The sequence below is a fragment of the Lingula anatina genome, chromosome 1, assembly GCF_051362555.1.
Source record: "Lingula anatina isolate TDL-2025a chromosome 1, LinAna3.0, whole genome shotgun sequence".
NCBI classification, from domain to species: Eukaryota; Metazoa; Brachiopoda; class Lingulata; order Lingulida; family Lingulidae; genus Lingula; species Lingula anatina.
In genome coordinates this window covers 27,870,678-27,884,277 of record NC_141767.1, presented here as the reverse complement: position 1 = coordinate 27,884,277, position 13,600 = coordinate 27,870,678, and the positions used below count along the sequence as shown (strand labels likewise).

At 34.6% G+C, this 13,600-nt stretch overlaps 1 protein-coding gene across 2 annotated transcripts; it reads left to right on the top strand.

Annotated features, from left to right (window-relative positions):
- Positions 1–7,948: 7,948 nt before the first annotated feature.
- On the top strand, positions 7,949–13,128 carry LOC106174470 (GTP-binding protein Rit1). Of its 2 annotated transcripts, none has more exons than XM_013556045.3 (5): positions 7,949–8,106; positions 9,570–9,626; positions 10,073–10,146; positions 10,516–10,707; positions 11,048–13,128. In XM_013556045.3, the coding sequence occupies exons 1-5, from the start codon at positions 8,103–8,105 to the stop codon at positions 11,285–11,287; spliced, it is 567 nt and encodes a 188-aa protein (XP_013411499.1). In that variant the 5' UTR covers positions 7,949–8,102; the 3' UTR covers positions 11,288–13,128. The 2 variants fall into 2 exon arrangements, with proteins under 2 accessions (XP_013411499.1, XP_013411498.1); XM_013556044.3 differs by lacking the exon at positions 7,949–8,106 and adding an exon at positions 8,283–8,488.
- The last annotated feature ends 472 nt before the right edge of the window (positions 13,129–13,600 follow it).

Here is a 13,600-nt window from a genome sequence, read left to right as displayed (position 1 = left end):
ACCTTAAAGAAGTCGAGTTAAAAGGTCAGATCAACTGATCATACCATCTGGACTATCTAAGGGCGTTTAATTGTGGCATTTCATTGTGCAACAGATTGTCCTGTCTTTTTTTAATAATTCAGTGCCCTGTCAGTTCTTGACAAGCGTCATTTAATAAAGCTGAGTCAAGTCGGTATTGCCATTGCATGCCAAGCTTTGATTGGCCCGGCAGTGCCAAGTGCGCTATGTTAAAGGGATAACAACTGTTTGTATGAGATTCATATTTCACAATAAAAACATTGTAAGCAGCTCACCGAATTATAATAAATTGCATTTTACCACCAAAGCAGCGGTTATCGCAATTATTCTGGAATCTGTGCTTTCCATCAGATGACGTGCACCTTCATAGATGGCTATACCTCTGTAATAATCTCTTAAGAGATCATAACAAAAAAAAAAAAAATTAGAGAAAAAAACATGGACGGAATGGAATTCATTAACCATTGGTAAGTATGGGAAAATCGTTCTTTACCCCAGGAAAATCCGTTTTTTGACCCTACATCGAATATCTGGCTCATCAACAGGCGAACTGGGACTGAACAGTGCGATATGGCGTTTTAAAAAATAATTCAGACAACGCAGTAACATACCAACGAATGTACCTCTGTGGTATCCCAAAACGGTGCTTCAAGTGTCACACTTAGACTATATTTGTATTGTCTGTACTTCCATCTAAGTTTATTATCCTGTCACAAAATTAATGGTGCCCATACGCCGTGTACGCTTGATGTTGAAAGCAGGAACCTTATAAACTACCATACAAGTGTTGGTGAAAGAGCGTTCATGAAACACTCAGACATTCGAAAAGACACTGACAGTTGCCCGTCGTTAGCGATAATTACATTGTTAAAAAACTTGATATGAATGTTTTGATGGAAATTCAGCTGTGAAGACTTTTGATTATGCTTTGAGATTAAAGTTTGCATACAGATCTTTAGGTCACTCCTTGATATGGATGTGTTGTGAGATTTCAGAAGGCTCACGCGTGCGTAATATTACAAGTTTTTTCCAATTTGCTGTCACTCACTTTAGTTAAATATGGCACGAATAAGATAAACATCCATTCGGTTTGGAATATCATTGATTTGATATTGAATATTTTAATGAATTCAGTGGCATCAAATACCAAGATCTGTCCAATTAATTTTGTTAGCAAGACTTAAAGCCCAAACTTGTAGCTGAGATTCAGAACAACAGCAGATATGAAAAAAAGGCATTTATTAGAATTTTGTTGAAAGCTACATGATAGATGCATTTGATATTGCTTGTCAAATGAACGCCTGTCACGAAAACAACGTTTTAATCACCTTGTTTCAAATAACATTGTGTACGTGTTTGTGACGTAGTTTTATCATAGGCCCTGAGAAACGGCAAAAGAATACACAGACCATGAAAATAGCTACATGAAGATTATCTTTAACACGAGCAAAAACCATGCTTGTCTGATACAAACACATTTGTATCAATATAAGATTCATTTATTTCTTAAGCAGTTACATTGGATTCGGATATGTGTATAAGTACAGTGTAACAAATGAAGAAGAAGCACAAAATACGCATGGATAGGAATGTCTCTTTGTCTTACTGTTCATAACTACGTAGATTCACAGGCTATCAATAGTATACATGGATAAAAAAAATGCCAATATTCTGCAATAATATCGACACTATGAATATATATCGAATATCCTGCCTTTTGCTTTTTATCGTCTGTTCTTCTATCAGACAGTTCATCACGGAAAGAAGCGCCACAAATATCGAAGCTCCACAGAAGATTGCTGCCCAGTGATTACATTCTTAAATGGAAAGTTCAACAGGTTCGATCAATTTGATTCAAGGCTTACCCATTGAGAAAATTTCCAATAAATGGATGGTTTTACGACCTTTGTTACTCCCCTGTGGTCCCTTCTGGGTGAAAAGGGCATGTTCGTTAAGAACCAGGTTTTGGAAGACGTTTAGGAACAATGTTGTGCAAATGATAGATATTTCTGCAGTCTTACAGGTTATACCTTATATCATAATAGAGTTTTTAATGAGAAGAAAGGATATTTGGATTAATCAAGCATAAACACAACTGAATTTAAAACTATCTATCTGCTTCTGATGAAACTATTTTACAGAATTTATGCTTGTGGCTTATTTTTGTACATCTTACGTGTGTTATGAAATCTTTATAAAGACAACCTAATATTAAATAAATAAAGCACAATCGTTATATGATATGATGACGATGTGAATTTATTCGTTGGTCAAAAAAGGGACACGGTACATAAGAACCAGTATACCGTGCCATTAAAACATTTTGACCGAATGGTTTTTGGACTAGAAGATTATTATACCGTTAAAGTGCTTTGTCATAGCTGTATTTGGTAGGAATGATAACACTTCCCTTAAAATCTATTCACCATTAACGGATAAAGTATTAGACTTACCATAAAACTTGATAAAAACCACCTCTCCCTTGCGCTTCGGCTCCAGCGTACCCCCAACTCAAAATAACCAGCCAACTTTATTTCCTGCACCACTTGACGTCACGGTGTGATAAGTTGGACAACTTAATCAGAATATCCGGAGTCCTTAATTTAATGATTCCTGGTAATTTATGCTAAATAAGTCAACCTATCAAAACCAGATTGAAAGCAATAACGAAAAACCTCTGAAAACATGGAAGTCTATGACACATGACACTTAACATCCAGAACCCAATTAGCAGCCCACAAACACGTACTTATATTACGGACACCTGTAGCTTTAATTTGTAACCTAACGTTCTTAAAATGTGGGAGGATGTCTTGTCAACGACCTTAAAAGCTGATATTTGAAAATAGCATCTTAACAAAGACCCCAATATATCGCACTTTTGACTCTTCGTTCATATTCATTTAAAAAAACTGCATAATAAGCACTATTCTAAGAATATGGCAAACAAGTGACGATTATTTACTCGTAAAGCGATCAGATTTTTTTACCAATTTAAACTGATACAATATTGGATATGTAAACTGATATTGGACATTGTGACTGTTGTATTACTCGACTTAAAAAAGTAAGCCCTATGATAGCTTCATAGAATACGTTGCAGTGAATGAGAACGATATCCCCCTGTTTCTCCTGTTCTCAACCCTGCTCCTTTTAGGTCATAAAAATTACACACACACACACACGCACACACACACACACACGCACACACACTAAATAAATAAATAAATAAATAAATAATGACAAAAATAAAACTACTGAAATAAATTTTTCGTTGTCTCCTGTTTAATGATAATAAAAAAAGTGAAAAAGCCAAAGTTAAGAAACCAAACATGTTTTTCGAGCTGTAATTCATGACGGGATAAATTATAGCTAGAAAAACAGGCAGAAAAAATAGTCTATTCAGAAACAATACACTTTTTAACAATATATCGGAGAGTAAATAAATATGAGCCATTTGATAAAAAAGCATCTAAAATAAACCCTTTGAATTTTACGACAAGCTTCTAAACGTTTTTTTTTTTTTTTTTGCAAAAGAAAAAAAAGACATGTATAAATAAATAAATAAATAAATAAATAGCTTCGTTCGTCTCAATAAGGGTAGCAGATTTACAGACACAATTCAGGAAGGAAGGAGGGTCATGTTGGTTTATTTTGTGTTATCTGTAATGGGAGCTCTTGGCATGTTCCCAAGTCTGGGCGTCATCCTGTCCCGTTACATCACACAAATTCATCTTATCATATCTTACCTGATTTCACACTCAAAGATCCTACATGTCAGCTGACGAACTTCTAATTTACCTGCATATTACACTTTGATTCCTTTGAGTAAAGATCGTTCAGAAATAAAATCCTGGACACATTATCAAATGATTGCAAGCATATCCCAAATGACTGTGATATATTACATTTTATCCCTAGACCGCGGAGCTACTTTGAGTCAGCTTATTAGCAGTGCTGACCAGAAGGAAAAAAATGATTGATGTTGGTTTAAACAAATTTGGAGTAAAAAGTGCCATACACGTAAACTGGGAGATATGGACTATTGTTTATAGACCTAAAACGACAATAGATTGAATGATTAACCTGGCTAGTCTAGCTGGCACCAACAGATAGTCCGTCACGCATGCACTCCGTTCACTTCTACGTTTGTTTGCTACAGTAAATACTGCAGTAAACCAAAGTTTTGTTTTGCGTGTCAGTAAGCTATGGCATTTCAAAAGTGCATATAAGCTGCACGATTCTTTCATTTATGAAACTTCTCAGTCATGTTGCCAGCATTTACTTTAAAGGGGTACAGCCATCAAATTAAGATAATTTAAAAAACATTCAATCATTCAACGTTATTTACATTACGTATTTGCAACGAAAAAAGAACTGAAGTTCAGAAAAGTGAAGCCAAATGAAATAGAGTGACTGTGATTGACTGCATTAATGTATTGCTTTATTTTCCAAATCCCTTGTTGGTCTCGGCGCACATCCTTAGGTTTGTCCAAATGTGTAACATTCAAATTACATTAATAAATCAAATATCAAACATCTGAAGCAAATACTTCTTTTGCATGACGGTATATATAGAGTCAATGGCTTTTTAAACGCCATATCTGTAAAATGTCGACCTCATAGGCATACTTACAAGAGTATCGCTTGCACACAGGTCTTTACGTTCACTAATAAACGTCACTATGCGTGACTTGGTGTTGTCAACATGAATGTTAAAAACAAGTACGTCTACTAATAAATCTAATTCGTTCGGAAGCACAGACCAATAAACACCGAGATGCAGAGATTACTTGGAACTAACCTTTATCAACAGTATAAGCCTCTATCGTTTCCAGTTACATGTACTGTTGCTTGCAACGGTAGAGGCATGTTTATGATGCATATGGAGGTTGGTTCTAGTTATCACGACAACAGACCGAACAGATTGTATCGTGATAAGGATATGTGGTTTTGTCGTAATAATAGCGGCATTTCAGTTTTAATAGTTTCAAATTTTGCTGGTCTGACCCTAAATTACAGACCTCCAAACGTTTATGTACATAGTTACACACGTATGTCACAGTTGTCTTGAGAAGCAAACCACCAAAACCAGGCAGATCGAAATTCCGTCTAGAGGGTCCCACTGGGTATTTCCGTTACCCGTGAAAGCCACTTTTCATTTCCTATGATTGTGAATTGACGATTTTTTATTTTTTATATAAATCGAACTTGATGCTCTACCGTGAGATATATAAAACAAAAAAATTAACGTTAAATAGGGCAAATGTTAAATTTATTTCTTAAAAAGAAAACTTTAAACTCACTGCCATACAGTATTTTTATCAGAATTGTTATTGGGCACTAAGGTAAAGATAACGATGCTTAGTTAAAGAAATTAAACACATTAAAAAATCTTAGTTAGGAGAACTTTGACAGCTTTGGTTCTAATATAAACAATTGTGTTAGAAACTCAACTTCATGGTAATTTTAAAAAGGGCGACAACACGCGTAAATACAAAATTGGTTGGTTTGATTTCCGAAAGCAAACATATGGTCTGTAAGCGAGATTAATCTAGGCTGATGTGAAGAGTTATTGTTCTGGGTATTATAAGATGAAGATTTTCTTTCTTCTATTGGTTTCGTCACATTAGAAGTTTAAGACTAACTGTCATTTTCGTATTGAAAGTAGTCTAAAGGACGGGACGTTTTGGCATAATGTTTATTTTTAATTCTAGACCCCCCTCCCCTCTTCCTCTGGTCTCTTGCCTAGCCTGTGTTCTTCTCATACGATGCCCGTTATCACAACCAAGCATGTCTAGGTCCTCTGCACCTAATTAAAGTTGTCTCTCTCAGATTTTTTGTCAGATTTGTTTTTTTTTTTTTTTTTTTGGGGGGGGGGGGGGGGGGACAAAGCCTAGTGGAGGGTTGACGTTTAAGTTAAAGATGTTCTGCCCATCATTTTAGCTACAGATTAAAAAATCTTGTAGCATTGTACTGAAGCGATCTCTCTTTGTCACCTAGCCAATTTGAAAACTAATCTGATCGGATAAAGATATCGCTCAATCGTCACCGAGTCCAGTCAATCGACTTGAGCTTATTTTAATACTTGAAAGTAGGCTTATTTATTACTCGCCATTCATAGATTTGATCTTTGAAATCCCCAACTGAACTTTTCGCTTAAGATAACTGTTTCAAAATCCTCATTTTTCACAGCTCATACATCATGTTCGTTGGCGCTTTGATAAAGTACAAATATACATTCATAGCAGTATATTGCTAAATTAATTTGTAGTCTTTTAGTCTCACAGCGTGCAGACATTTCTGTCATTTGTTGGCATTTAAGCTTTGGCAGCTGGCAATGCATAACAAGTCCATAACTTCTCAACCGAGCACGTTTATAAGCTAATAGCATAGGTATTGCACGTCATTCGAGATAAAGATTGATGGAGGCAACTGTCAACGTCTTCCTACAGTCTTGTCAGTAATAAGTTATTAATTCGTGGACGGAGAATGAGCTACATCCCAAGTTTAAATCCGTTTCATCAAATTGAAAGCATTACAAAGTCTGAAACGGTCCAATTTGTGCTGTGGGGCGGGGGGTGGGGGTGGCTAAAATGGGGATGAAAATTTTAGGCCTACTTATGTGAGGTGTTGTCACATTGGTGGAGAAAATATCCCAAACTCAGCATTATTCATATCATTGTAGCCTAAATATGGGCCTCGTGTATTGTCCGCTGGTCATTTGCAGTCGTAATAAAATCCCTAAAATAAGGCATGATTTTCATTGATATCATGTTAAAGATATGTATGGCCAGCTGTTAGGCCAATAGGTACATGTAGGCCTATATTGACCGGACGCTTGCTCTTATTGCTTCTCATTCTCCAAATGAGTATGAAGCTAGAGTATGTTATATCACTTGAAGGGTTCAGTGAAAAAGAATTATTTATTTTGCTTATGGGTTCTAAAGAGATGGACATTGTCGCTACCGTAGCGCAATACCTAGAAACCTGTTTAAGACACAGAGAAAGAATGGTTACTACTCAGAATCTTACTTGATTTGTGTGGGATGGAAACAAGTCCTAATAATCTTTTATTATTATTAATTAATTAATTAATTAATTATTATTATTATTATTATTATTATTATTATTATTATTATTATTTTTACAGAATGGGTATGTTCGTTATACTGGTAGGCCTATATGTGATATGTAGGCCTATATCTGCACGTCCACGATACTGGGTAACAACAATGGGTTATCATCTTTGAAATTTTGTCAAAACAGGCCCTCTATTCCCATGTGTTGGATTACAGTTGGATTACAATTATAACAAACAATTTTGTGTTTCCAAACATTGCTGTGTATTTTAAACTTTTGAAATCTTATTTGAAAAATGACGCTCAAACTGTTTTGCTGCTGTAGGCTACGTTATGGAAAAGAACGCTCTCAGAAAAATGTTTTTTTTTTTTTTTTTTTTTTTTTTTTTTTTTTTTTTTGTCATATCAGGGATAATTTACGGCACACACACTAGAGAAAAACAAAAAATTGCTCTTCGTCACAAATTCTGATGGGTGAAGAAAACGGGTTGTTGTGCGTTACTATCGTGTCCCTTTTCAACTTCGGTAGGCCTACACAGTATTTTCTCCCATATACGTAAACTATACAAATCGTTCAATTCCGGGATTTAAATATCTGAAATACAGTATGGTTTTCACAAAACAACAATGTGTAAGGAAATCCTGTCATCAGCTGAGCGTGAAATCACCGATGTTATGACCTTGTTTCGATTCCTTCAGAGACACACGACAGCGAAACCACACAGCTATTTAAGCTAGAGCTTTGTGTTGTATAACCTTGATTATGTGTAGAGGTTGTGATCAATAACTGATTCGTTCTCTTTTTACTCGGGTACGTTAATACATCCTTACGTCACCGCACCGTAACTCCCCCATATTGTTACTCCCAGCTTGTAAACACGCGACATGGTCATTTAAAAACCTTACTGTAAACACTGGGAACCAAAAGTGGTAATCGCCATTCAAACGGGCTGATTCAAAGACCAATGGGACGGAGCAAAGTTGTGGGGGAGTGCTGAACATATGGGTAGGCCAATATCAATAATAATAATATTCCTTGGGAAGTAACAATGCAGTGATATGTAACGTTGTGGGGGAATAACGCTGTGTGGGGACGTGAAAAGACAAACCAGATAGCACTCTGCGTCTGGAGTTGACGTTACTTATTCAGTAACATTAGGCTCTCTTGTAATAAAGCGACACCTTCAGTCAAAAGTAGTATCGTTTCCGGTTATTGTGTTTGTCAAAAATAGACTTGGTGTATAAATGTAGCTAATAACTGTAACGCAATTGATAAGATTCAACAAACCGTACAATGAGCGCACCACAAGCGACTAACTCACAACAGAAACCAGGTGTACGAGTGTACAAAGTTGTAATATTGGGAGATGGAGGTGTTGGAAAGAGCGGTAAGACGAAATTATACTTAGATCTGACAATGAGAAGGGCGCAATGAGAAAGTTTATCTTATCAGTCACTGGTCTAATAATTTGGATTAAATTCTGAAAATACCTTTAGTTTCTACGCATACGTAAACATTCAGACATTTAGCTGAAGGTTTGTTATCCCACTTAAAGGAAAATAAGTCAGTTTATGGATTATAATAGAATAGGTAAAGTAAAGTGAATTCACATCGTAGTAACATTTTGCCTTGTGACAGAAAATATGACTAAGAGGAAGGCTAAAATTATGTATGTATGTAGGCGGTTACACTGATATGAAAAATGATATTTAAAGGACGTTTTAACCATAACAGCTGACCAAAAAATATTTGAAAACTACAGTACTGACGAACGAAATTAATTTTTATTTTTGAAAGAAAAATATTTTGAAGGCCATATTTTGAATCATGAAACTCAAGCTTCAATTTCTTTTCATTGATTCTCTTTTAAAACTTGACTTCACTCAAAATATTAGCATCCATTTCACCCCAATTCTCTGGTGGTAAGATTCATTTTGGTGTGAAATGCAAACAGTTTATTTATTTGGTTTAATTTATTTATTTATGCTTCCGTTCTGTGCTACTTCCCAGAAACTCTTCCAGTTGTTAGAATCACTAAAACCAATGGATTTCATCACCAACGGTGATGTACTGCCCCAGTAATTAGTCAGCCACAACATGCTCTGTGGTATTACAAAGTGCTTCTTTTATTATACGTAAGCTTTTGTTATGAACTCATTGTATATTTTGAAACTAAATCAAATTTGATGGAATTTCACGAGTGGTTGATGTTTCACAATATATCCTGAGAGATCGACCTGTGACATGTCTTTTATTGTTGAATGGAAGACTGAAATGTCTACATTTTTTAAATGACATAAATGTAAGTAAAGTAAAACAAATAACTTTGTTGTGGTAGTTACTTCCTTCTGATTTTTTTATTTGAAAAGAAAAATATGATTCATGTGGTACATATGTAGCATATTACAGTATGAACTTGCAATTATACACGTTCTAATCATTCATGCCTTATTTCTTTTTTTATTTAGCTTTAACTATGCAGTTTGTCTGCCATCGCTTTTTGGATTATCATGATCCAACCATAGGTAAGTGTGTGTGTGTGTGTGTGTGTGTGTGTGTGTGTGTGTGTGTGTGTGTGATTTATATTAAGAAAGTTTAGATCACATTTCATTGATGAACATCTGCTGAAGGTCAAAACTTAGATTTAGAAATGCTCACCAAATAAGGGCATACCTGTAATAAGCCCAGCACATGTGTTATATTTCATGAGCACAATTTGGACAAAGAAAGCCAGATATAGTTACTCTGTTCACATATTATGTCAAATGTACTCTGTGTGAAAGAGACAAAATACCAAAATTGTGCTCTACATACCTCCTCCTTAGGAGTTCAACCTCTTTGATGATACAGTATGGCCATGTGTATTACTTTGAAAAGCACTGAAATGAAGAGGCTGCTACTTTTGTTGAGTGAGAGGACAATTCAATTATAACTGTGAAGTTACAATACTATATTGTTGTACTGTTTTCAGAGGATGCTTATCAGCATCAAGCTGTTATTGATGGGGAGGCTGCACAGCTAGATATACTGGACACTGCTGGACAGGTATGTACATAAGTTCAACCATAAAAGTAGTCTTTTTTTAAAAAATTGAATGTAGATATATTTTAATATAAGACTAATATAATTGACATAAAGCATTATTAGCCTTGTATAAAGCATTATAAGTCCAAAGCACAAGACATTACCATCATTTTGATATTTAAGGGAACATTCCCACAGATATTTGGATTTATCTATCTCCCTGGGGAGTTAGACCGATCCAGATGGATCAATCCAGGCATGGGAACCCAGTCTAATATTTGTTAATTTAATTATTAATTTTACAAATTGATGCACACTTTAAGGATATTATAATGTTAGAGCTAGTTAACTGCGAGTAGCTATAAAATGTTTTTTTCTTCTCATCAATAGCCAGAGTTCACTGCTATGAGAGACCAGTACATGCGAGAAGGAGAAGGCTTCATTATTTGTTACTCCATGATAGAAAGACGTAGTTTTGAAGAGGCTATTGCTTACAAACAGCTGATCGACAGAGTTAGAAATAGGGATGATATCCCTTGTGTTTTAGCTGCTAACAAATGTGATCTGGAAGAATTGAGAAAAGTATGTATCATCATGTTTATTTGCCAAGTATAAAATAATCCATAGAATTTAACGTAATTTTTTCTGTGACCAGTGTTCAGAGACTTAAAAAGTAGCACTTTTATATTTGGATGTATTTAGGAAAACTGATATTGATCACTTAATGTTCATGCCAGCCTCTAATTTCAACTTCATTTTATACTGAGAAGTAACAGAAAAAATTAAAGAATGTAATAAGATAGAAGGCCTTGTTCACATTGCATACTTAGTAATGTGGTCATTTGATCTCACTTGATGTGGAATTTGTGACATTAATTATAGACTACCATTGAAAAGAGTGACATTTTACTCTCTTTCACAGGTTAGCACTGAAGAAGGGCGTCAACTAGCCCAGCAGTTTGATTGTCCATTTTATGAAACCTCAGCTGCCTTAAGGACTAATGTTGATGATACTTTCTCTTCGCTTATTAGAGAAATAAGGAGAAAGGAAAAAGAGGCAATGATTGCTTTAGAAAAAAGAAACAGAAAAAGAAACAGGGCAAGACGAATACAAAACTTTTTTCAGAGGATAAATGTATTTAAAAGGACAGAAAGTTCATAAACAATTTTAATTTTTTGTTTAAAAACTGTCTATACCAAGTATAGAACTGAAGTTCAAACAACTACTGCTACTTAACTAGCTAGCTCAATGGATTGATGATACAAAACCACTGTGTAAAAATAGTTGAATTAGTTTGTTAGACATGTACAGATTAGTTGTTTTTGCATTGTACGATTCACAAATCACAGTTCAATAGCAATACTGTAAATAGTGTAAATATAAACATGTAAAAGAAATGCATGTTTAGCCTCTATTTCTCAGAACTGTGTGACAAATTTTTAATGTATTCATTTGAGTATAAGTCTGCATTCTGGTTAACCTGTTGTTACTTGAAAAATTTTCTTGGAAGTTTTGATAAAATTTCTGAAGTTTATTGCAAAGTGGGATACCTTTTTATCACAAGTGTATATACTGTGCACACCAGTCCAATGCTGTGCTTATTTTAGTATTTGCTGTAAATGGTGTATAATTGCATTAAGCTATTGCTTTTGCAGTGACCTCACATGCAAAGTAAGACACCATATGTTATTCCTTTTTTGCCATCTAAAACAATGCAGATGATGAGGGTTTCAGAGTTTGTTTTCATTTACATTTAAGTATCATATTTGGCAGACATTGGACTGACAGTTAATAATTTCTGATGAATAGCCTTTTTTTGCCCAGCAAACTTAAGTTGTTAAGGCAAAAACTTGGATATATTTTAGGAGATAGTTTTATATGTTTGCATGGAAGACCTTGTGTATTTGTACACAATTGAAATATTTTTGTCTTTGAACAATCTTACTTTATGATCTATTGTCAAAGTAAGCTTTGTTCTATCTCAGATGGATTGTTTTGCATTATTAATGAACTCTTTTTCTATTTTCTTTTTTTTTTCGGATTTAAAACTTTACTCTTGAAGCGTTGTACAACAATATTTTTAGGTAATGAATGAACCAGTGAGTGCCTTTTGTTTACTTTATTAGGTCTGTTGGTTTATTTAAGACACATTTTGAAAATTTATTAAATGGATAAAAACAAAGAAAATGCTGTGGTATGTACATTATACATGACTGTGATCCCCGACACCAAATTCGTAATGAAAGATATTTGATTTTGTTCATTATATTACATTGATTAGAACTACTCTCTATCAGAGGCCAGCTGAGTGATGAAGTCACCTCTATGCTTAAATTCTCGCATGCTAAAGTAACAGAACAGATTGAACAAATAATTGTTGCCCACAGGTAAATTCTGTTGTTTTCGCACATCTAACACCTAGGTGCTAAATGCTCAATCCAAAATCTGTATTGCAAACAAGTCATTAGAAAGGTTTTCCTTAAACTGCGTATTGGTCACACTGCACAGTAGAACAATTGACTGCCCTTGATTACTGTCAGAGGGACTTGTCAGTGTCTTGTCAAGTGCCAGTGCCTGAGTAGTAACATAAACAGTGACTTACCCTGTAAACTAATTATCACTTGGATATTATGTACAGAAAAGTGGATAGAATTGGAGAAAAAGCCATGAATATATATTAAAAAATTAATGTGTAACCCTGGTTGAGGGTACTCTTAAAGCCATGACAAAAACCCAGTAAGGTCCAGTAATTGTTTTGGTTCTCGCTGAAAAAGCAGGGTATACAGATATTAGTATTAATACTCCTGTAAAAATACAAGTCATTTTCGTAACATTTATACTTCTGTAACGACTGTATATATTATCCCATTTTATATTTATTCATTTTTAAGCAACTTTGTTTTAAATGCTTTGATAAAACATTTAAGCTATGCAACATTTGGAAATTATGTAAGAGGATTTGTACAAAGGGAAAATAACGAATAAAAGATCAGAGAAGCCTGGCTACCTCCTTGGTATGTATAACTACAATTGTTGAACATATTGATGGAATTATGACACACACAGGCATATTAAAAGCAACAGCAAATTGCCAGTTAGCATTAACTGGTTCTTTGAGGTAAAAAATTTCAATGCACAGTACTTGTGAGTGCACTGATGAGAATCTATTTGTAGAAGTGTGCTCATGCCAAACCTAACACACGTTGTTATTATTATACACCTCCTACTGGTAAATGAATTTCGGAAAATTAATCCCGATAATAATTTTTAATTGATTTTTAAAATATTTATGAGCCAATCATGGACCAACCAGTAAAATGGAAATGGCGTATTCAGAAGTTAAACTTTGTGTACTTGTAATATTATAGATTGATAGTATATTGTACAAGTGTGAAAATTTCCCCCAAGGTATATTTTCTGTGTGAAGCTACTGATCTGTCACAATTTGAAACTTAAAACTGAAAATATAAAACA